This window comes from Zophobas morio, unplaced genomic scaffold, assembly GCF_036711695.1.
Source record: "Zophobas morio isolate AGI-343-1 ecotype UQ-CSIRO unplaced genomic scaffold, CSIRO_AGI_Zmor_V1 ptg000005l, whole genome shotgun sequence".
Taxonomy (NCBI): Eukaryota; Metazoa; Arthropoda; class Insecta; order Coleoptera; family Tenebrionidae; genus Zophobas; species Zophobas morio.
In genome coordinates this window covers 17212718-17239248 of record NW_026972110.1, presented here as the reverse complement: position 1 = coordinate 17239248, position 26531 = coordinate 17212718, and the positions used below count along the sequence as shown (strand labels likewise).

The 26531-nt window shown below is 31.8% G+C and overlaps 1 protein-coding gene across 1 annotated transcript in view; it reads right to left on the bottom strand.

Annotated features, from left to right (window-relative positions):
- LOC135122889 (uncharacterized protein PF3D7_1120600) overlaps positions 1–26531 on the bottom strand; it is a 277829-nt gene that overhangs the window by 3181 nt on the left and 248117 nt on the right. The window contains exon 8 of the mRNA XM_064047371.1: positions 3208–3911. Within this exon, the coding sequence (XP_063903441.1) occupies positions 3208–3911 (704 nt within the window). The remainder of the gene's footprint in view (positions 1–3207; positions 3912–26531) is intronic.

Sequence of the window (26531 nt, the reverse complement as noted above, 5' to 3'; positions counted from 1 at the left end):
TGATTAAATTAAGAACGACTCACTCCATCTTCCCGAAAATTTGGAAATACGGTACTGTATATAGATACCGATATACGTGTCTTTGCAAAAAATGATGACGTTATCACAAAATTTTGTAATGGAAAAATCCGCTTCTTTACCTTTAGTTTAACATTACATACGTAAAAGTGTGAAAAGTTGGCTATGGATATTAAGAAAAAAGGCAAAATATAAGCCCCACCCACCCGCCTTATCTCAATTCTGATGATTTTTTTTATTGTCGTGAGCCAATAAAGCGGAGCTTAACTGCAAAATCCTTATTTTTCTGCGAGAACTTAACAACGTGTTTTTGAGTATCGTGTTGTAAAGAAATAAGTATTTTGCAGTAAAGCTCCGCCCCTCTTAGTACACGGCGAATAAAAAAATCATCACAATTGAGATAGGGCGGGTGGGCGGGTTTACATTTTGCCTTTTTGTTTTATTATGTGTAGACTTCTTTTCACAACATGAAACTTAAAACATGTTTAAAGTGGAAAATGTATATAAGGAAATATCGATTTTGCAATTAGACTCCGCCCCGTAATTGCAAAATCCATATTTCTTTGCAAAAATGTACCATTTTGACTATGTTCTAAGTTTAAAAAGTTGGCTATGTATATTAAGAAAAAAGGCAAAATATAAGTCATAAAAAATAAAATTCGCAAACTCAAATTTTACAATTTTCGGAAAAGCCGGAGTTATACTGGGGCGAGGGAAATTCTGTCGAAATAACCTTGGACATTTTTTTTTAATTGTTCGACTTATTTGTGTTATAGGCGTGTTTGTACTATCTTGAAATGACAATTAAAATTTAAATATAGATATATTACAAGTGCAATTTCCCCCATAACTTTATCAAACATGTAAAAACTGATAAAGAGCACCAACTTGCTATATTTAAAAAAACGGCAGAAAATTTCAATACAGTATATATAAAAAAATTGGTTTGAATTCTAACAAATACCGCTTCTTCGGAAAATGCTAAATTTTGATTCAGCGAAATCTTATTTTTATAATCCTTGTAAGGTTAAAAAGTTATTTCGACAGAATCTCCCTTTGCACTTCAAACCGAATATTTCTAAAATCTAACCCCGGGGCCATAAAAACGCTATATTTTTGAAATCAGCACTTCGAAATTTATATCCCAGAATTTTTGGAGGATTTTTAGTCAACTCTTTAAAACCAAAAATTTTTCAAATTTTTCCTTTGATTTCAATATCCAGAAATTCCTTTCGGCCTCAAACTCCTACCATTTTTTCAGAATCGCTCATTGAAATTTGATAGTTTTTTGAATAAAAAAAAAAGTACTTCAAACTAACAAATTAAAAAAAATATTGCATAAACATTCCTGTCAAGTTTTGTGGTTAATAATCAAAGCGAATCCATAAGCCACAAGTGTAGGAGTATTTTATTTTATAAAATGTAAACAATGTTGACTACACAAAATTTTGAGGTGACGTTATCAAAGTGTTGGTGGATTTGACAACAATCCGTCCAGGAGTTTCGGAGATTATTTGTCTAATAAAAATCGACACAGCGACGGCAGATAGGCGGAAATAGGAGCCCTATTTTTTCATTCTCTAGGAGTCACGAAACGTTCTTCGCTTACGCTCGGGAAGTAAAAAATTGTTCGATTACTTAATAAAACCTCCCTCGCACAATCAAACAACAACGGTATAGTTTTCCAGGAATTTCAGGAAAATGAGGCAATCTATTTTTGATTAAATCAATAAAATAAACTGATTCATTCATGAATTTTTTGAGACATTCTACATACGGTGTTCTCAAAAATATGGGTGCACTGACGCGTACATATGCATACAATTTTGCACAAATTTGACAGGATGTATTTAGCAAAATTTTCATCAAGTTATAAAAGAGGATACATTTTGATTAGAATTTAGGATGACTACAAAATCCTTGAAATATTTTTGACGTGATAGTAGATTTTAATTTTTTTTTTCGAAAAGTCTAGATGTCTGCGACAAAAAATTTGGCCGGATTAATAAACCACTAATACAAAACATGTTTGTTTATGAAATTTTAATAGGATTTACCTAGCAAGATTTTGGAATGACGTCATTAAATCGTTGGTGGAAATATTAAAACATACACATCACTGTTTTGGTAAAAATGTTCTTCAATATAATAAGACAGAATTTTATATTAGGTTACATATGAAAAATTGGGAATTAATTGGACTGCAAATATATTCACTTGTAATCACTTTATGTGGCAACATAACTGTACTGTTTGAAAATTTGTCAGATTTCATGTCATTACACCCAGACAACAAAACACTAAAAAACAATAACAAATATATCAACTAGCGTTATAATAAATTTAAATAATGCACGATAACGAGCACTTGACACGGAATCACTTAATGCTGTCCACTCGAAAAACAATTTTTTGCTGTAATTGTTCGTAATTTCAGAAGAATGTGTGGAATCCAATACTGATAACACAAACACACATTAACGAAGTTTATCATGTAAATGTACAACTTCTATCAATCAGACTGATTAGTGTTTATTTTTTATAAATTGGGCCACTACTTTACAAATAATATTCATAAAATGATTCATTATTCAAACCATACAAAGCTGTTAACTAAAGTATGTTACTGCGACAAACAAATGAAGCTATTTAGATTTTCTGATAACAGTAATTTGCATGTTAGAATTTTTCATTTCATTTAAATAATGACTTCATTATTTCGTGTATTGTATCTGTAAACCACAATAATTTTCCGTTTGCAGTCCGGTAATCAAGATATTGATACCACAACAATCAACGTCATGGAGATGAAAACAACACCATTTCAGAGTAATATATTTTTAATGCCACACAATGAACTGTAGTGTGTATTAGTTTACCGGATTTTTAAAACGTAGTAAAGTTGAAAAATAACAAGATTGAAAATCAATACAAATGTCATGGAATATTCACGTTAGCGTATTCATACTTGGAATTTAAATTATCTCAAAACAGCAAGTTGGGCACAGTTATACATTATTTACAACGCACGATAAGGTTTCAAAAACAATTTTAAATTACAATATTTTAGAGCAGTTTATGTGTAAGGCAAATTGCGGTGTTGATGAAATTTTAACTAAGAAAATAATTAGTTGTTTAAAAAATTTACTGTAGTTTTTGGAGATAAAATATAATACTAAACACACTTACAAATATCTGGTGAGATCCTCAATATCCACAAGCATGGAATCCTGCTCCATATGCAGATCATCCCTATCCATCAAGAACTTCACCAGACTTTCATTAAGACTCTCTATCTGAGTATGCAAATCATTCACAATAACCTGGAGTTGAGCCACATTCATCTCAGTCAAAATCTGTCTCGACAGCCTCCTCTTCTCCTCTGGAAACGGGATTCCCACCTTCTCCAGACTGTTGCGCACCATCTCAGTTATAGGACTCTTCTTCTGTCTCTGTCTCTCAATCTCCATCTGCATCCTGGCCATTTCTTTGGCTTGAGCCAGTGCCATCCTGGCCTCAGTCTGTAGTCGTGCTTGTCTTGCAAAGAAATCAGTCTCAGTCATGGGTTGGGTTACGGGCTGTAACAACGGCTGACCAATGGACAAAGTCGCCGGTCTTGTGGGGGGTATAACCACCTTTTCTTGGTACGGAGAGTGAGTATTAAGGATCTTTGGAGAAGTCTTTGGTTGTTTAGGGTTCGTCATGGGGCACTCCGTGTCCGAATTGGGGCTCTCATTGTCAGAAACAGTCTCATTCATGAAACAAATTTGGAGATTCATGCCGCTTTGGAGTCTAGCTTGCAGGCTGGGTTTCCTGCCTGGTCTGTCAGTGTAGTAGTCGTCTTCGGAACCCATGGCCAGTCTGCGGCGAATCTCCTCTCTGTCAGTCCGTCTCTGAAAAAATAACGAAAGTTAGACTGAGTTTCAAGCAGTGTGGGGGCTTACATCTAGGATGTCGTCATTGACTGTGATGACTTTAATGAACCGATCAACGATGTTGTGCTCGTCGTACGAAGGGGGCACGTACGGAAACCACTCCATGTTTTCGTTCACCGAGTTATAGTCTATGCTGAACGTGGTCATCGAATAGGCTCGAGGTGACAGATAGTCGTTATCGAAATAGTCGTTGTCTTCGCGGGGTGCAACTGTATAATACGTAGTTTTCCTTTTTCCGGCGTATCTCAACGCATTGATATTCGAAACGAATTTTCTCGATTTTTCTTTCATTAAATCACCGATGCTATTTGTGTGGTTTTTGAGTGTGCCCAACCAATTATCGAACATTATTTCCACGTGACTGAGCACAAACACCCAGTAATTGTCGATTTAAAGTTGGAAAATTGTTGTTTTAAACGAATTAAACTGAACTTAAACGGTTTTCCGTTGTTCTTTGAGAAACTCAACAGTTGCACATGTTCACATTATAAAATCAAACCATCCGGTGTTTTTGTTTGGACTCGACGATAGAGACGACGGTATCGGGAATGCGTTTGTTGAAAGGAGAGGGAAGGACGTTGCCATAGCACCTGTCAGTTTTTGCCTCAAGGTTAAGAAACAAAAGGTGCGCCCGATGTTGCGTCACTGTCTTGCGCGCGGAATATTTGAATGGGACGCTGGATAATTAAAATTAAATTAATTGAGGTAATCAGTGCTCATTTATTATTTGTAGTGGACAAACTTAATTCAAGTCAATTTATACTTGGTGTATAAATACTTGGAGCAATAGTAAGTTATTCGTATCGATTTTATGGATTGAATTTCATTGATTAGGTTATTAGTTTTCATAGGGGAGACGTCTTAAATTTGGATTGGGTTGACTTCCACGAAAATGAACAATATAATTATTTCCAGATTTCGTGACACGTGAAAGTAGAGTATATTTGCTTACTGGTTAATGAAGAACACGGCATACAGAATGTCTCACATAAAAATCCACGAGATTAATTAATATAGGTACTGAAATTCTGTAAATAAACACCACTGATTTTAGCTTAAAGAGCAAATTCTACACAACGCGTACCACATAATTTGCTGTCGGCTTTTGTATATACTAACATCTATTTTGTAAATGGTATCATATAATTTATGAGGTTTTTGTAGGAACATTCTATTGGTATGGAGGCATTAAAAAAATTCCATCATGACGATGACGTACTAAATACCGAGTTAAACTTATTTTCCAGTACTGTGGTTTCTTTTATAATAAAGATAAAGTAATTTGAAAGTAACAGTGCTTCGGTTAGTTGGAATATTGGCTGCGGTATTGAATGAATTTACAGCCGGTCGTAATCTAAAAACTATCTGAACTAATGATATCGTAGAATTTATTACTTTAAAAAATAATAAAAGTATTTTAAATTATAAAGTGAGCAGCCATGTTTCAGCTAAACTCATCTATTAGCAAAACGGTCCTGGGGATGATTGTTTTGTAATAGCCACATAAATGTAATTAAAACACAATGCATTATTCATTGTTGATGAAAAACAGCGAATTGAAACACTGCAGGCTTGTGGAATTATGTAGGTCCTACACTCATTTTGTAGAGATGTTATAAATGTTGCAATAAATTTTAAATGTCCCCGGGACTCCAATATTTTCATATTTTAGTAAAGCAATGGGCAATTCAGTTTTTACAATATCATAAAGTCAGACATTACTGTCTTTTCGCTGAGATAAAAAAACCTACATTATGGGAAAGGTAAATGATGCCTTGACGCATACGCAACTAATAAGTTAGGGTGGCAATTTTAAGACCGGCTCTTCGTAATGACGACAAAAGCTTTCATCCTAATACGCTTGTTATTATCGTTTTTTTCCGTGCTTTGGTGAGGTATTAAGTTGGCAAGCGATTTAAGAAATTCGTCACAATATTGTCCTATTGAAAACCATGGTTACAGAATATTTGGTCACACTATACTTGAAATACAGTTTAAAAATATCTAACGCTTTATTAAATATGCACATAATATCTATTAGACTAACTTTATCTTAGATTTTAATCTAAGATATCACTATTAAGAGGTGAATGTTTCGGTAAACTGCCTTAAAATAATTACCGTTTTATTTATTAAATTCCTATTTATTTTGATAAAATATTTTTAAAAGTACAATCTCAACGTACATATTTGCTAGAATACGAAACAACATACCACATCGTCTGAATTTATGATGACTTGATGACACAATTTACATATTCAGTACTGTTTAATATTTCACTTTAAGGGGGTGTTATACGAAAATTATTCAAATTTGTTGATATTCACCTACTTGTTGTAGGTAATAATAATTAATAAAACAGACTGCTGAATCTGGCTGCTTTTCCACTGTGTGAAACTTTGGGCTTGCTTTAATTCAACTTGAATGTTTTGAAAAATTGTCACAGTAAAATAAAAAAAAATTCATTCTTGTTTCTATGCTTAATTGAAAAATATATAATTTGTTTACGAACATTTTCTGTCTAAGTAAATAACTTTAGTGTAACTTTAGACCATTATGGAGGTAGAATAACATTTATTCAATGAAGTTATGTTTCCGGTTTTGAAAAATTTAACTTTTAGATTTTTATTGAGAAATGAAGTTGGAAAATTTTTAAGTCGCCATAGTTCTGTTAATAGGAAGGTGATATTATCAATTGTGCTTATGGTTGGCGGCAATAATGGCTGTGGTTTCGACAGAAATTATGATAAAATTATGTAAGTATGAATAGTTAATTAGATATTTCTGATTGCGATTAAAAAAGAAAGACAAAATAAAATCATGTAGGTCTAGTCTAACGAAAAAAACTTGAAAATTTCAAACTATATAAGAAAATAATGTTTATTTTTTCATTGGCCACTAGTAATGGAACAGCCTGTACAATAAATGGACAAAATGATCACAGCGCTATAGTTGAGGTGCCAAATTTAAGATATCGCATCGACTTGAGATTATTTTTCCTGATAGAACGATGTTTCCTGCGTAACTAATATTTTTTTTTATAATTTTTGCTGCCTTATTTTTTCCGGAACCGCGCTAAATACGTTCTTAATCTTGGACCGGGACCATTAACATGCCTTTTTTTGGATTCACCTCGACGAAATCTATCTCCCAGAATTTTTCGGTAATTTCTTGAAAAACTCAATTTTTCAATAGAAATTTTGACATTTCCTTGAATATCTTTGTTAAGTTTAACAAACGAGATTTTATTTGTTGATTTAGATCCCATAAACAGGATTTTTTAAATCATTTTTGGTGACCCACCTCGATTCAGCTCGTCGAAATCTATCTCCTAGCAGGTTTTGTGGATTTTCTGGTAACTTCGTGAAAAGCTGGATTTTTCAGCTTCCATTTGAAATTTTTGACCTTTCCTCGAGCACCATCGATGTTTGACAAAACAGATATTTTGATGATTTCGACCTCATGAATTTCTTTAAGGCTTCTACGAAAATTCGTACCATTTTTCCAAATTTATGAAAATGAAATATGACAATTTTTGACATATTTAAAAAAATTATTTAAATCGAATATTTCGAAAACTAGTCGGTATATCGAATTGGGATTATTCTCCCTGATAGATCCATCATTTCTTCGTAAGCAGGATTTTTTTTCTAATTTTTAACCACAACAAAAGTGTCACTATTGATCCGAAATTTTCGATGTTAGCCCCCAAGGACTAAGACCTTCAATTTTCGATTCAGGTCGAAATCTATTTCACACAATGTTTTGTGTCTTATTAGATAATTTAATAAATTTTTGACCTTTCCTCGAGCATTTCCGAAATTTATCAAACGAGATTTTTTCTGTTGATTTCGACCCCATGAAATTTTTAAGGTTTCAATTCTTCGAAAATTCCTATTTTTCCAAAATCGTCAAAATGAAATACGAATTTTTTTGGATATGTATTAAAAAAATTCGAGCTTGAATGGAATATTTCGAAAACTAGTCGTTATATCGGTTTGGAATTATTTTCCCTGATAGATCCATCATTCCTTCGTAAACAGAATTATTTTGATAATTTTTGGCGACCCAGTTTTCCGAAATAACGCTAAATACGTTCTTAATAAAAATTGATCTGAAATTTTCGATGTTAGCCTTCAATCTGGGGCTGGAATATTTTTAGATTCAGTTGGCCGAAATCTCCCAGAATGTTTTGTGGATTTTTAAGCACCTTCGCGAAAAATTTAATTTTTCAATACATTCTTTTTTTGAACTTTTAAGTCGCCATAATTCTGTTAACATTAAGATCATTATTATCAGTTGTGGTTGGCGGCAACAATGGGTGTGGTTTCGACAGAAATTATGATAAAATTAAATATATAATTATGAATAGTTAATTAGATATTTCTGACTGCGGTTAAAGAAAAACAAAATAAAATCATCTAGGTGTAGTCTAATGAAAAAAACTCTTGAAAATTTCAAATTAAGTAAGAAAATAATGGTTATTTTTTTATTGGCCACTAGTAATGGAACAATAAATCGACAAAATGATTACAAGGTAACAAATTTGCGATATCTCCAAAATTTAAATTTGAACCTGTATATTTCGCAGATCAGTCGTCGCATCGACTTGAGATTATTTTCTGCGCTAAACACGTTCTTAACAAAAACTGATCTGAAATTCGATGTTAGCCTTCAACTTTGGGCTGGAACCTTCAAGGCGCCATATTTTTAGATTCAGCTCGATTAAATTTATCTCCCAGAATTTTTTGTGAATTTTTCGGTAACTCAATTTTTCAATTGAAATTTTCATATTTATTTCAGTACCTTCGAAATTTAGCAAACGAGGTTTTTTTGTTGATTTAGATCCCATGAAATTTTCAGTTCTTCGAAACTTCCCACCATTTTTCCAAAATCGTCAAAGGGAAATATGACAATTTTTAAGATATTTAAAAAATTCGATGTTGAAATCGAATGTTTCGAAAACTAGGATGATTCTCTTTGACAGAGCCATTATTCCTTCATAAACAGGATTTTTTTACTAATTTCTGGCGACTCAGTTTTTCCGAAATAGCGCTAAATAAGTCCTTAACAAAAATGCCACGATTGCTTCCAAACTTTAGATGTTAGCTTTCAATTTTTGTCTGGAACCTTCAAGGCGCCATATTTTACGATTCAGCTCGTCGGAATCTATCTCCCAGGATGTCTTCCGGATTTTAAGTTTACTTCGCGAAAATCTCGATTTTTCAACCTCCTTTTGAAATTTTTTACCTATGCGACAAAACAGATTTTTTTGTTGATTTCGATCTCATGATTTTCTTCAAGATTTCAGTTCTTCGAAAATTCCTACCAATTTTCCAAAATCATCAAAATGAAATACGACAATTTTTAACATAAATATTTAAAAAAATCCAGTTTGAAATCGAATATTTGGAAAACCAGTCGTTATATCGATTTGGGAATATTCTCCCTGATAGACCCATAATTTCTTCGTAAACAGGATTTTTTTCGTAATTTTTGGCGACCGAGTTTTTCCGAAATAGCGATAAATAGGTCTTCAATAAAAGTGTCACTATTGATTTGAAATGTTTGATATTAGTCTTCAAGGACTAAGACCTTTATTTTTCGATTCAGATCGAAATTATCTCACACAATGTTTTGTGGCTTCTTAGACAATTTCACGAAAAGCTCGATTTTTCAATACTCCTCCCTCTAAAATTTTTGACCTTTCCTCGAGCATCTCCGAAATATAGCAAAGGAAATTTTTTTGTCGATTTCGACTTCATGTAATTTTTAAGATTTCTGTTCTTCGAGAATTCCTATTTTTCCAAAATCGTCAAAATGAAATATGATTTTTTTGAGATATACTTAAATATTGTTACGTTACACGACTAACTGCACAACGATTATGTACAAAATAATTCCGGCGCAACTTGACTGGACTCTCTGTCTTGACTGAACCGGCTGAATAATAATCGTTCTCGAAGGTGGCCTCTATTTAAACTCATACTCTCCTTCTAGAGGTTTCGTGATCGAGGTCTTTCTGGAATCCCCATCGCGACTTCCAGGCTTTTCTTTAGCGAATGCCGTCACCGACGATGAGTCACCCATCATCGACGCACATACTAGAAAACCCATAGGCGTCGTAACGTATTTCGTAACAATATACCTATTTAAAAAATTTGAGTTAGAATCGAATATTTCTAAAACCGGTCGTTATATCGGTTTGGCATTATTCTGTCGTAAACAGATTTCTTTTCATAATTTTTGGCGACCCAGTTTTCCCGAAATAACGCTAAACACCATTCCAAGGCATTTTTTTTTTTTTAATTTTTGACCTTCCGTCGAGCACTTTCGAAATTTCATAAAGGAGATTTTTTTTTATTTCGATCGAATTCTGGAGGAATTCATCCAATATCCCCAAAAAATGTGTCTTCAGCAGCAGTTCATTTAGACTTTTACATTTATAGTAGTAATCTAAACTAATTAGACGTTTGAACGTTTGTTGTGGTGTAGAAAGTTGTTAATTTAATTAGCAGTTTTATGACACTGGTCACCGTAAAAACGGACAATGTCACTTTCAATTTTTGATTCACAGTTATAAGATTTTCCAAACTGTCGACATATAATAACTATCAAAACTAATTTTTTTATCTCGTTCCATTTTGTATCAAATGTATCAAAACTTCATCTAAAGGTAAGGTCTCGATAAAAGCGAAGACCAAATCAAGACTCATTCAGAATTTTTGTTTACACCGTTGCCATAGAAATCGCGCCTCTAGTCGCTGTATTTGGCTGGAATTGGGACACATTTGAAATAGTGACCACCAGCAGTAATTCAACTAAAGTTCATTTTCATTCTGCGACAATAAATTCTTTGATTTTAAATAAAAAATAATGAACTCTATTGAATATTTGATAATGCCTCACCATAATTATTTAAAAATTTAGGTTTTCCACACTGTTAATCAAAAAACATTGTTAGCTGTTTTGAAAATTTAGTAAATTTTTTATCACTAAATTAAAATTTTTAATATCAGAATAAATACGCAGGGTGTAAACAGTCAAAAATTAAGCTCGTATTTTTTGTAAAAGTTTGACTTTTACTATCATTTTGCATGCAAATTTGACTTAAAATATACAGGTGTCCCAGATAAAAATCGGCGGCTTTATATCTTGAGAACGGATAAAAATTTTGAAATTTTATAAGCGCCACTGCTTTTAGCTTAAAGGTAGACCCTTAATTTATATTTGCTTTAACGGATTTTGATAGATCATTAAATTACATTACAATGACATAAAACACTTAGGTATTCATTTCATTTTCAGTTCATAAAAACACAATTTCTAAATATCAAAAAGTTAACTATTTTATGAACAACTAGTAAGATCTTTTTCAAAAAGAGGTCATTTAGGTATTTATTGCAACTGTCGTCCTTCATATTGCACCCAAAATTTAATTTACAATTTATCGCCGTTACGAAGGTACAAAAAATTCCTAATTCAATTCCTACTTTTATAGAAAATTAAAATAACAAAAACAATCTTAATCCTTCGTCAATCTTAAAAATCAAAAGTTACACCTTTTTACCATCTTCAGTCTGAAAAATCAAAGAGTGTAATATGAAGAATATTTTTTTATTAAAATGAGACACAGTGTTATTTTAGTTTTCATCCAATTATTATTAACGCCACATAAAAGACATTAAAATAAAAACTTATCAAAAACAATCGTTAAAAAATTACAGCAATATTTTTGGCACTAAGGGACTAAAATTTTTAGTCACGTTTGCTAATAGAATGAATAAAAAATGGCTGACTCAAAAATAATGACATTTCCCGCTAACTTCAACTAGAAAAATATTGTTATTTATTTAAATTTAAATGTTGTTGATTCTTTACACTTCGTAGAGTATTCTTAAATATTTAGAAATTAAAAATATAACTATGTTTAAAAAATATAATGTGAATTACAATGGGAAAGTATGTAGTGGTGACAATATAAGGAACTAACATTTCATGCAAGGACGATTTATAAAAAAAAATCAATATAATGTACAATATTTGTTGTTATGAATGTTATGATCGTAGACTGGTTTTTGTGTGTTTATTATTATCATTAGGAATTATTCAATACACTTGATAGTTATCTAAATTGCACATGACCACATGAACTTATCCGAATTTTATAGATTCACCGGTATCGACACTGTAAATACCTATGGCAAAAAATATATAGATACCGATTCTGAAGTGGCAGTGTATCTATTGTTTAAATAATTGTTCGCAGGAAAATGAACGCTAAATCTGTTTCATAACACGAAAGTTGCTTATCGCATCAACAAACACTACTTTTGAACATCCGTCAACAGACAACCGTAAAAGGGACACAATTTGACAAAAATAAAAACTATTATACTCACAGTTAAGTCCAAACTTTCCAAAGTTTCGTTTTCGTCAAACGTTAGCGTGTACAGATCTAACAAATACGTTGTATCCTTCTTGTAGTGTCTCTTACGCTTCAATGAAGTCATTTTCATAAAAAATAAAGATAACAATCCCACGAAACGTCACTCTAATAATAATAAATGACTATATGATAAGTCGACGATGCACTCTGTTATCGCGTCCGGTCAAAAACCGACAGCTAAATTTGATAAATAAACATTCATTTTCTTCTGCAACAATTCTGCTGTTGTTTTGCTTCCGTGCGTTTCACTGACAGCGGATTCACTAACTGTGGAGGAAACTGCGGTTTCTATTGTAAATTTTGCTGGATGCGGACTTGTATGCGCTAGTTAAAAATTATTTTACTTGGTAATTTTGTTAATTTAAATAATTGGGCGGAAAGGCTCAGCTACTAATTATAATTCGCCAGATTAATATTCCATCTCCGGGAAGTTTGTATGCGATAATTAAGTATACCGTGTGATCAAGAAAATCCACAATTGAGTCGTCCTTGAATCAAAATCCTGTTCCTTAATAAATTTAGTGATATTTTTTAAGTTCCAAAATTTATCTCTGTTAGATGATAAATAATTATGAAAAATTACTTTAGTGCCACAAAAGCAAATGTCCAAAGAGCCGAGGCATAAATGTAAAATGCAAAAACAAACTAAAATATTCCCTTGGATGTCTGAATTATGGAAGATACTTTTACGAGCGAAAACAAAAGTTGCATAAAAATCCGAGCTCAACGTTATACTACACTATTGTTGTTTTATATGAATAAATACGTATAAATTTTAACAGATTTCCCTTTGGTGCTATAAAGCTACATATTTTATTAACAGTCTGACGTATCTACAGTTATCTCAGACATTTGCACACCTGTGAATTTTACACTTTTATACAATTTGAGAGTCGAAGGAGCAACTTTCGTTGTTTCCTCTCCGATTTTAAGTCGGGTTGTTTACTGACCGTAAAAAGGAAGACAAAGAATGTTATAATCAATAACAGACATGCAACTGTTACATTTTTTCCGCACCTGTAAATAGAGTCGTTAATACGGAAAATAACACGTTACGTCGAAATTTCTCTTCCACTCGTTTTGTTAAAAGAGAGGTTCAAATAAACAATGTGACAGAGGATGTCCGCAAGATTAGTGAAGGTGAAGGCGGTAATTAATTGTTATCTCGCCAGTCATCACACTTTTATGCTGTTTATAAGAATTTAAATTTTCAGAGTCTTTTTATTTGTTATTCAAATGTGGCGTGTTGAACTTTGGGTTAGAGAAAGACACGAAGAGCTCGGGAGGGAATTAAATTATTGACGCAGGCGTAATGTAATAAATTAGAGTGCTTAATCAAAAAATGTACAGTGAAAAGCCGTACTGACAAAAACATACGAATATTTTTGTGATCTATGGTCTATTCGCATATTGTGAGTGAAATCCTCGTTTCAGTTTGATGATAAATGATGAGCTGACGTTTGAAAAACAACTATCAAATGTCGCCTGCAACAGAAATTTTTATAGTTTTTATTGATTGGGTGTTTTATTGCGATCATTTGGGCACATATTTTAATAGGGGTGGCATTTACATGGTAAATTTCTTGCTCCATGGATATAAATCAGCGTTATCTCCCTTAAATGGCAACACATTTTCTTATCTGTTTGTAAAGGAGCCTAAATTTCTTGACAAAAATCGGCTTAGGAGGAAAAGGCTCGTGTAATGGGGAAGGGATGTCGTATATAACGAAATAAATGTTTCAAAGGAACAATATTCCCGATATTTGCTGAATTTTATGGCGATTGAATGAACCAACAGCAGGCTGAAATTAACCGAAGAATGTTTTTGATCGCATTTTCTTACTATACATTGACACTACCCGAAAATTATATACTGGAAGGTTTCCAGAGACTGTTACTAAGGGTTTGATGGCAGATCGAGTCAGAATATTATCGCAACATTAAAACTTTGATGTACTCCTATCAATTAGCGATGATATGCCGTACATTTATGATGACATTGAAAGTAGCTATAAAGTTCGGGAAAAAATTAAACGTCGGTAGTTACGGCTGCTTTAATGACGATCTCAAACAGTTTAGATAATAATATTTAAGTATCTGAGAAAAACTCGATGTCTTGCTTATCATCGTACAAAATTCTGAAACGTTGAATGGTTTAATGACAAAATTTCGACTCCACATTGTTCATTGTTTAATGTTGTGTAAAGTGGAAACACTAAAAAACGTTTATGGCTTTTTTGTTATAATTACTGACTTATAAAGTCATGCCCTGGAATGCTATTAAGAGTTAATTTGCATCCATGAAATTAAACGATGTGATGTAAAATGTAGGGCGAAAGTTTGAAAACTGATTTTTAAATAATTAGATTAGCGGTAAATACGCATGCATTATTCACATAATTTGAGGTTAAGGTTTTTATTCAACTACATTTTGGGTATATTCAATGCATACTAAATTAATTTGTAGGTTTTACAGATCAATAAATGTTGAAGGGTAATTATCTTTAATTTAACCTATTTTTAAGGTACCGGTCGAGTAGTTCATAAATTATTATTTATTGTTTCATTAAAAACCAATTTTACAGTCTATAGTTTGGTTCATCATTAGTTGACAACTGGTGAATAAGTTTATTGTATAAGGAGAATTTATTTTCTCTGTTGCTTGTTGCAAATCTTAGGAATTTTATTTTTTAAGCTTTGTAAGAGAAAAAATCTACATACATAAAGCTGACAATAATTTTGCACTTTCTAAAATTAAGAAATACATTTTATGTTTTAATTATGACCCCGATTTTTTTTACGAATTTTTATACTGCAAGAGTGACTAAAGTTATAGCATTAAATAAGTATGAGTTTTATGCTGTTAGTTAGTTCTTAGATCGTACTTTCAAACTTACGTACTCGGTAATAACAACATTTAAAAAAATTAGTAATCAATTTAAATCATTAAAAAGTGAATTATTTAAATTAAAAAATTAAATATCAGTTTAACAGAACGCCACTTTCATGTTTACTCTCTTGAAGTGAAAAAACTTTATCTTTTATCGTGCACTTCGATAGAAATCTTATAGTCCTGTAGTTCGAGTGGAAAACGTCTAGATTATATTTAAATATTCCATAATGCCTACATAGTTTAAAAGCGTGAATAACACACATAAAATTGTTCTCTTTTAATAAACTTGCGCAACATTTTTTAAATTTACATCTATTTCAACTTACGAAAGCATAACTATTGTTGTAATATGTTTGGATTGCTTGAGTTTATTAAAATACATAACTAAAATCCAGGCACGTAACCAAGGGGGGGCCTGGGGGGGCACAGGCCACCCCAACAAAACCCTGTGCCACCCCTGGTGCCCCCTTAAATTAATTTTAAATTTTAAAAGTAAGCAAATTCGAAATTTCAGATCAACAGTAAATTTTAGCTATGAATAATCTTATGTTCTTATCTTGTAATATAACTCTCTGAGTAAAGCGATACTGCTGTGAACAGTTTTGGTTTTGTCGATAACTTTTTTAAGCAATTAGCCGATACAGCAGATATGCCTTTTACACACTATGCAGATTGGCACGCAGGCTTTTGATATTTTGTGGTGTTAGTCGTTAGTTTTCCGGAGTCTTTTGTCCCGTGTCGTTCAACTGCGTCTGTTAAAAATGTCAGAAAAAAAACGAACGCTTTCAGATTATTTCACCGCATTTAAAAAACTGAAACCTGGTGAACAGACTGCTAGTGATAGTGCAGAAACTATTAGTGAAACTGCAAGTAGTGATCCAGGACCTAGTAAAATAGACGAAACTTTAGAAGAAAGTGATGAGAGTTTTGAAAATCTGCAGTCAACGGATAGTGAATCACTTTCAGAAGCTGATTCTGAAACGGAAGATTGCGAAGCAAAATTTGAGAGCTGGATAAAATCTCGACAAAATCCGGAATTAAAACTCTCGAGTAGATCACATGTGCCAGGGCCTTTAGATTTGTCGCAGACGAAAGTGGATGAACCAAAACAACCTGTTTTACAGTTCTACCAAAAACAAAATTTTTAAATAAGTTTCGTCAGTTCAATAAAGCCTGGTACAATACCTTTCCGTGGGTAGAATATAGTGTCAGTGCCGATAGTGTATATTGTTTTGCGTGCAGACATTTCTCACCTCATGCATCAAATCAAAATTCAAATGTGGCATTTATCAGTGTAGGTTTTAAAAACTGGAAAAAAGCAATGGACCAAACAAGTGGGTTGAAACTGCATAATTCAAGTTCTGACCACAAAAGCTGCATGATCAAGTGGAGTTCTTTTAAACAAATTAAAGCATCTGGAGAAGGATCAGTTGCGGGACAGTTAAGTGAAGCTCATTTGAATTTAGTGAAAGAGAACAGACTGTATGTAAGTATCGTTGTGGATGTTATACTTTATACAGCAATGCAATGTATTGCCCAAAGAGGATCCAAAGAAAATTCAGCGAGTAGTAACCGAGGAAATTTTCTGGAACTGTTATCATTGTTTGCAAAGTATAATGATGTCGTAAAAAATAAGTTGAATGAAGAGGGTCACAAAAATTCAAAATATACTAGCCCGAAAATCCAGAACGAAATTTTATTTATTATTTCACGAATGACGTTGGAAAAAATTTCCACGGAAATTAACAAAGCGTCATGTTTTGCCGTAATATGTGACGAAACAAAGGATATTAGCAAAACCGAGCAGGTGTCGGTTGTACTTCGATATTATTTGGATGGTACCGTTTAGGAAAGATTTATTGGATTCCACGCGGCCCAAGACTTGAATGCAAATTCCTTATTTTCTTATATTAAAAATTTGTTGCAACGGTGTTCTGTAGACATCAAGAGGTGTGTTGCCCAAACCTATGATGGTGCCAACGTAATGAGTGGTCGTGTGGGTGGTGTGCAAAAATTATTTACTGATGAGGTCGAACAAGCCATCTACGTGCACTGCTACAGTCATAGATTAAATCTGGTAGTAGTTGATATCTGTCGCAATTTGACTACGGCAAATTTGTTTTTTGGTTTGATAGAAAATTTGTATGTATTTGTGTCTGGTTCTGCAATACATGCACAATTTATTAATATACAGAAAGAACTTCGTCCAAATAAAAAACCGATTGAACTCAAAAAAATATGTTACACAAGGTGGACGGCTCAAGTTTTCGCTTGCTTATCTTTAAAAAAGGTGTTTTCTGAACTGTTGATTTTGTTAAATAAATTAAGTGTCAGTAAAAGTGCTCGGTCAGCAGAAGCTCTTGGACTTCTACATCAGCTGGACTATACTTTCATATTTAATTTATGCATGTATAGTCAATTGTTGTCTATTTTCAAAAATGCCAGCGATTATCTACAAAACGTCACATCAAATCTTTCAGAAGCAAACATTTTAATAACTTCTATTTACGACACAATAATGAAGATGAGAACTGATGACAAAAATGAAACCTTTATGGAAATATTTTCTGAAACAGAGAAAATATGTGCTGACAACAACATACCAATAGAAGCAACAGCAAGAAGAAGAAAAATGCCAAAGAAATATATGTCATACTTGGTCACTGAAGAACCAAATAGTTTGGAACGCAGTGAAATATTTAATAGAGAAGACTATTTACACAAAATATTTTATCCCGTTCTGGACTTAATTACAAATGAATTACAGAATCGTTTCGAAAAGAATTCACCAATTGTCAACGCATGCGACGCCTTACATCCCGAGAATCCCTCATTTTTAAACTACGACAAATTATTACCCATGGCACAACATTACCACAGTGAACTCGAAATTTTACAAGCGGAACTTAAAATAATTCCAAATACAATTAAACAATATCAAATAAAAACAAAAGTGAATATTAAAAATATTATGGATTTTATAGACATGCTACAAAAGTACGATCTTGTGTTTCCCGAGCTATTAAAATTAGGTGTCATTGGTGTAACAATTCCAGTTTCTAGTGCAGCATGTGAAAGGACTTTTTCGTGTTTGCGGCGTCTTAAAACTTATTTGCGAAATAAAATGTCGGATGAAAGACTCGTTCACCTGGCAATTATCAACATTGAACGAGAAACAGCTAAATCGTTGGACACCTCAAAAATTGTCGATGAATTTGATGCAGCTCATAAAAACCGTCGCATAATTCTACATTAACAACCCATCTCATTCCTGGTAAGATTTTATTAATTTTATCTTGACTACTAGCGCAGTTTTTTTTTAACTACATACTTTCTGAATTGTTGGCATATCATAATGAATACTATATGTATTTCTAGTACATATACATACCTATATACAAAAAGCAAACATATCCATACAGTAAAGTCACTAACGCATTAACGTGAAAATCTTGATTATTCTAACTCTCAATATTAAAAGTAAATACCTGTCAATTTCAACTATTTGCACCCCATTAAATTTATATACTGGTTGTGATCCAAGTAAAATGTTGATTTATACTAATGAAGACTTTTTTTAAAGGCCCCCTTATTTGAAATTTGTGCCCGGGCTGGGCCCCTCCAAAATAAAAGGCTGGTTACGTGCCTGCTAAAATCATAAATGAAATTTACCGGATAAAATCCTCTTGAGTGCAGTGTTAAGCAAAAATCTAGGCAAACAGAAATTTACATTTTGAAAGCTTTCATGGACTGAACTAAAGCCCTGAAAGCGTAAACATTTTCTATTTCTTTAGAAGTTGAAGTTGTTTTATTTTAATTCTTTACTTCCCGAGGAACTATTGTAACAGGCTCCATAGGGCTGCTAGCTACTTTCATGTTTGTGTTTACCGTCTGTTCGCCGTTGTGTAGGTTGCAAAATCAAAATATTAATAAAATTTATGTAAGCATTTCCACCAACAACTTGATGACGTCTTTTCAGAACTTGACACAGTAAACCCTTTTAAAATTTTATAAAATAACATACGCCTGTATTTGTGATTTATGAATCCGCCTTGATTTTTTTTATAATTGCTTTACACAAATTTTATTCATTATTACAGAGAAAAATCAGAAATTACAAAGTCATATTTTTTGGCAGCAGTAAACTGGGTTGAGATATAGTAATTTAATTAAGTGAAAAATATTCTCTTTACAAATATTTGTTAGAACATTTTAGAGATTAAGTAACGGTACTTAAGACACCTGAGGAAATTGAACTGCTGCGTTTTTATTCACATTTTAAAAGAAAACAACATTTGTTGGAGGTAAAAGTTCTTTTTATACAATGATTGGACATAAATTTATAATAAAATTAAGTGGATTTTTTCATTAACTTACTAACCACGTACATAGTTGTGATTAATTTATTATCTATTTATGCCATTACAACAGTTGAAAGAAGAAAAACAATAGGTCTAACTTTATTTAGTTTAGTTATTTTGTTTTTTTTTATTTTGACAATTTTATTCTTTCGTGAGTTTCAAGTGAATTTCTTTATTGCAAAATTTTGTGATTACGTCTTAAACATTTTCCAAGGGAACGTAAATCAGTTTGGATACATGCAGTTTAATACTAATAATAACAGTACCATTGTTTAAGTATATACTTAAACAATGACAGTACTGTATTCCCAAATTTTCGAGAAAATAGGGTGAACCGTTCTTGATTTGATCTTTAAAATAAATTGCCTCAATCATATTTTTTTTCGGTCACCTTGTACAAGTAATTTTGAAAAATATGAATATAGATTCATAATATTTTTCATATTTTAGATAGGCTTTATTAGGTAAAATTTTGAGATGACGTCATAAAATTTTAGGGAATGATAAACACATAAATTTTGATTAACGATTTACCATGTTTACGATAACCTTTCAAAGTTAAATTTTTTCGAAAAATTTAGGTGCCTACGGTCAAAAGTCAAGACGTATTCATAAATCACAAGTATAAGAGTATGTTATTTTATAAAATTATTGTGGTTAGCATTTTAGCATTTATTTGATGAAATTAGTTTATCTGTCTAAAAAAAATCGAGACCGACAGAGCGATTAAAGATGACAGACAATGAAACGGGAGACCAATTGTTTCGTAATCTAGAGGTCATGAAACGTCGAGAAAATATTAAAGTAGCTATTTATCGGATGGATCCTATTACAATTATTCTTCTTTAGTTTGTTGCACACTTTTTAACACACATTTATTTCATAGTGACGTCATTAAATTTCTGGGAGAGATAAATAAATAAATTATTAATGGGCATTGCAACGTGAGAGAATAAAAAAAAAACGTTTTGTAGAATGTAAGACAATCTGGAAACTTTCCTTTTATAAAATATACAATATCTATTTTTTTATCATTTGAAAACAGGAATTTTATGAGGTTTCCTAGCAAAATTTTGACATACCTCACCAAGTTTGAAGCTGGATGAGCAAACGAATTTTGAAGTGATAAAAATAAAATTGTGAAATTTTATTTACGAAGTGTTCTATGCAGTTTTAAGGTGTAACTTATTTTTTTTTTTAAAGGAAACACGTATATATTTTTACATTGATTATTATTGATGTATATTTCGGCTTTCATATCACAGTTTATTTTTGAAATTCCGATGGAATGTTGTCAGCTTATTTTAATTTTGTTGACATTAGGGGTTATTTTTAAAATATGTGTTACAATATTTTGTTATGGTATAAATAAAATGAACCTTCATATATATACAGTGTGTTTATAAAAAAATTAAATATACATATATTACAATTTTCAAATATTGATATTTCAGTGTTTGCAAACAGAACACCCTGTATTTTATTACTGTCTCTTATTCTATTTTTTGTTCCTTTTCTTTTTTGTTAAGTATTTTCTACATTTAATGTTGATAGTTACTGCGATTTTGAAGAGACACATCGACATATTGAAGAATGTGGACAATAATAAAATACAGGGTGTTCTATTTGACAAAGATGAAATATCGATATTTGAAAATTGTAAAGTTTTTGATTTATAAAAAATTTGTTTAATAAAATTTTATTTAATTGGTACTACAACAAAGCGCACACCTCTGTACATCTTTCCACAATATGCAGATACAGATTTTAAAAATAACCCTATTGTGTTTTTTTGTGAACCCTTCCATTGAAAAAAAAAATGAAGAAAAGTGGAATAACATCGCATCAGAATTTCAAAAATAAGCTGTGTTAAAGCCTTGGAACAACAGGCGAATGAGAATGTGTAAAAATGTATAGGGTGTTTTATAAAAAAAACAAGTTGCGTGCTATGCTTCAAAAACAAAACACTGTTCTTAATAATTTTATTGTATGCTACTCAAAGAACTATGTAACTTTAGTTTGCAACTTTTTGTTCTATACCTAATATTCTAATAATAAAATTAATGAGACATTGACGACCGCACACTTAGTGACTCATACATTATTATGAAAATTTTTTAAAACCGATTTATCAAAATGACGACAAACGTTAAAAAATATGAAAATTGCCATCTGCCAGAAGGAATGGATCCTGTTATAATACTTCCCTAAGTTATGTAAGGACAATCTTGAGTAACGTTCATCGTAAGGCTTTATTATCATATAAAGGAAGAAGTCACATAATTTTGTATTATTCATATATTTAAACAAGCATATAGGTATAGTGAATGCTCAACCAACTAATTTTAAAATTTACTTAAAATATCGCTATTCGTGACATAATATAATAGACATTTGCGAAAAATATAATTTTATACAGTGTCGGATTGAGGACATGGGGGTCCACCGGGAAATTTACAAAGTGGGGCCCTGTGGTATTGTATACAGATGTTGTTTGGGTATTATTATTACTATATTAAGAAAAACCAAGCTACTAAAAAAATTGTGGAAGGTTATTTTGACAGAACTCCCCTTCTTAGATTCTGTGATTTTCGTTTTGTGATAACTATTAACCTCCATAAAGTGGCGTAATTAACATCCCCGTAACCCCTGCGTCTTTAAATATGAGATATATTTAAATCAGATCACTAACGGGAAAAAATGTAGACATTCTCAATTTCTCAGCATATGCTTAACTTCGACTGTTTATGTTTATACTTGGACCGAATTCGACTATTAGCACATTCAGATTACAAGTATCAGGGGTTAAAAGAAAGTGAAATTTGGTTGAGTTTGTGTTCTCAACGCAGAGGAAAGGATTGATTGATTTCATAGTCAGTTTTTTTCTCATAGCACTCAAAATTTGAAGAAATTCGGCAAAATGTAAGATGACGGATAAATTTTGATTAACGATTTACCATGTTTCAAATAACCTTAAACTATGTGCATGATTTCACAGTATTTGGTTTTTGCAATTTCAAAGTCAAATTGTAAAATATTGTTATATAATGTAGATTTTTTTTCCAAAAATCTGGAAGCCTAGGATAAAAACTCAACACCGATTCATAAGTCGCACATATTTTATAAAATTTGACGTCATAATTTTTTGGAGAGGCCTTAAACAAACAAAGTTTGATTAACGATTTATAGTCCTTCCTACAACCTTAAACGTTTGCAATATTTTCCTACATTTGTTTTTGCATTTTTAAAGTTAAATTGTAAAATACAATTTTGATTTTTTTCCAAAAAATCTCGATATCTAGGGTAAAAATTTAATACGGAGTAAGTTTTCAGAGCATTCGGTTTTACAGTTTCAAAGTTAAATTGTAAAGTGTTACACAATTTTGATTTTTTCCCCAAATCACACATGCAGGAGTATGCAGTCCTATAAAATTAAATATATATAATACCAAAAAATTGGTCTAAAGAGTTTAGACAGTACTTCCCTCGCTGTCGGAAACTTGACGACTGCATGCCTATTGTGTTTTTTTTCTCATTACATTTTTGTAGTGGGAATTTAAAAAAAAATTGCGATGACGTCATCAACATTTTTGCAAGGACACGTATATCAGTTGGGATAGATGTAGTGTAATACTAAGAATAAAATTATTATATTCTCAAATTTTCGGGAAAATGAATTGGGTCGTTTGAATATTGATTTGTAATAATCAATAAAATAACGAAACAATTTACTCACGTATACCTACGTATCAGAGGCAACTAAAAATCGTGTATGTATAAAGATTGTTAATTTAAGATGACAGGCGTAACAGCATACGTGAGAGCCAAACACAGAAACTGTAAACAAAACGACCGTCGGTTTTATTGCTTCGACTTCCGCTTATTATATAAAACATTGGGTTTTATTTTAATTCTTGACGGTGAAATTCACAATTGGTTGATTATAAACATGTCTATTTCGCATTCGCGGAACCAAGTGACCGCATAAAACAAATGCAGATCTGTAACGTTAAAGTCGATGTAAATAAGCGTGCTACCCTTATGTTTCAACCGAGTTTTTCCTTTAACAAATTTTGTGTCTACTAAATTGGGTTGGTTGGGGTGTAATACTAATAATAAGTGTTGCCTTTAATTTAATCAATAAAATAAATTGACTTCATTAATTTTTTTGAACCACCTCTTAAGAAAATCTAAAAAATATGAATGGAATGATAAATCACAAGTACAAACTCATCATATTTTTTGCATTTTAGATAGGATTTATTCAGCAAAATTTAAGGGTGACGTCATCAATTTTTTTAGGAGGGATGAACAAATACATTTTGAACAAAAGTTTACCATGCTTATAATAACTTTAAAATATTCCCAAGATTTCAAAGCATTCGGTTTTGTAATTCCTGATTAAATCGATAAAATAAATTCACGCCTTCATTAATTTTTTTCAGTCACCCTGCATATGCAAATCCAAAAATATGAATGGAATGATAAATCACAAGTACAGACTCATCATATTTTGTACATTTTAGATGCGATTTATTCGGAAAACTTTTGAGCTGACGTCATCAGTTTTTTGTAGAAGATAACCAAATATATTTTGACTAAAAATTTATTATGCTCTTTATAACCTTAAAACATCTGCAAGATTTCAAAGCATTCGGTTTTGTAGTTCCTGATTAAATCAATAAAATAAATTAATAAATTTACGCATTCATTAATTTTTTTGAGTCACTCTGTATATGCAAATCCAAAAAATATGAATTGAGTGATAAATGACAAGTACAGGCTCATCATATTTTGTACATTTTAGATATGATTTATTCGGCAAACTTTCGAGCTGACGTCATCAAGTTTTTGGAGGGGATAAGCAAATATATTTTGACTAAACATTTATTATGCTCTTTATGACCTTAAAACATCTGCAAGATTTCAGAGCATTCGGTTTTGTAGTTTTTGATTAAATCAATAAAATATATTTACGCATTCATTAATTTTTTTGAGTCACCCTGTATATGCAAATCCAAAAAATATTAATGGAGTGATAGTTCACAAGTACAGACTCATCATATTTTGTACATTTTAGATATGATTTATTCCACAAACTTTTGAGCTGACGTCATCAAGTTTTTGGAGGGGATAAGCAAATATTTTTTGACTAAAGATTTATGATGCTCTTTATAGCCTTAAAACATCTGCAACATTTCAAAGCATTCTGGTTAGCAGATTAAAAATTAAATTTCAAAATGTTGTTTTATAATTTTGATTTTTTTTCCAAAAATCTGGACGTTTCAGAGTTGTAAACTACATGTGTAGGACTATGTTATTTTATACAATTAAAAACCCATTTACTATGTACAATTTTGAAGTGACGTCATCGCTTTAGTGGTGGGGATGATTCGACAAATTTTGGTTAGCGTTTTACCATCTACATGATATTCTTAATATAAGTACAAAATTTCACAACAATCGGTCGAGTACTTTCGGAGATTATCTGTCTAATAAAAATCCGTGACAACAGACGGACAGACGGACAGACGGACAGACGGACAGACGGACAGACGGACAGACGGACAGACGGACAGACGGACAGACAGACGGAAATGGGAGACCTATTTCTTCGTCTTCTAGGGGTCATGAAAGATCGAGAAAACGTAAAAGTAGAGAGTCGGCCGACGGACTCGATTACAATACTTCCTTTGCTTACGCTCGGGAAGTAAAAAAGGGAGGGAAATTAGTGGTAAGTAAAATAGCACGTTTCACCCCACATTTTGTTTTTTAATTAATAATAATAAGGTGGTTTATTATTATTTTTTTTAACGCAGGCCAATTTTGATGTTGAAGTGTTTTTGTTTTTTTTTTATAAAAATTTCAAAGTCGCCGGTTTCTATATGGATCCACTGGAATCATGGTAAAAATTTTAAGAAAAATGGATTAAAAAAACTTTACGACAAAAATTGACTTTTTTCATTTTATAAAAAAGCAATAAAAACCGTCAAAATTGCAATCGTTGCTTAAAAAAAATTATACAGTATCTTAAAATTGATCAAAAAACAGATAAAAGAGCTTAAATAAATAAATAAATAAAAAAAATGTGGGGTTAAACGTACCGTTTGATAATCCAATCCATAAACCCGAGTCATTCAGGTCAGAATTCTATTTGAAATAACAAACAATGCTTTTGGAATCACCAAAATTTGTATTTGGTAAATATAAATTAAAGAACATTATTCGGAAAAATTGTAAAATGATGCCATTGTTGTTTTAGAAGGGCATAAACGAAGCAAAATTTCAGGATATTCGGTTTTCCAGTTTCAAAGTTAAATTGCAAGATGTTGCGATTTTGATTTTTTTGCCCCTAAAATATGGATGTCTAGGATAAAAATTCAACAGGGGTTGATAAACCGCATGTGCAGGAGTATTTTATTTTATATAATTTAAATAATATTTACTACTTTAAATTTTGGAGATGACGTCAACAAATTGTTGGTAAGGATGACTAGCCAAATTTTGATTAGCGTTTTATCATCTACACTAATTTCGTAATACACATGTAAAATTTGACAATTGGTTCAATATTTTCGAAAATTATCTGTCTAATGAAAATCGGGACAAACGGCAGATAGACAGACAAGCAGACAGACGGAAGCAGACGATCTATGTTTCGTACTGAGTTGACGCTCTGAAAGTAAAAAGATGCTCTTATACCGTTTTTTATGCATCTGTTATATTTTTAGGAATATTTATTGCATTTGTAATTGTAACATCCTGTATATGTGAAAAATGTAAATAATTATGTAAAAAAAAAGAAGTAGACTGCTTCGGGTCCACCGGGAAATTTTCCGGTGTCCCCGCGGCACAATTCTACACTGATTTTATA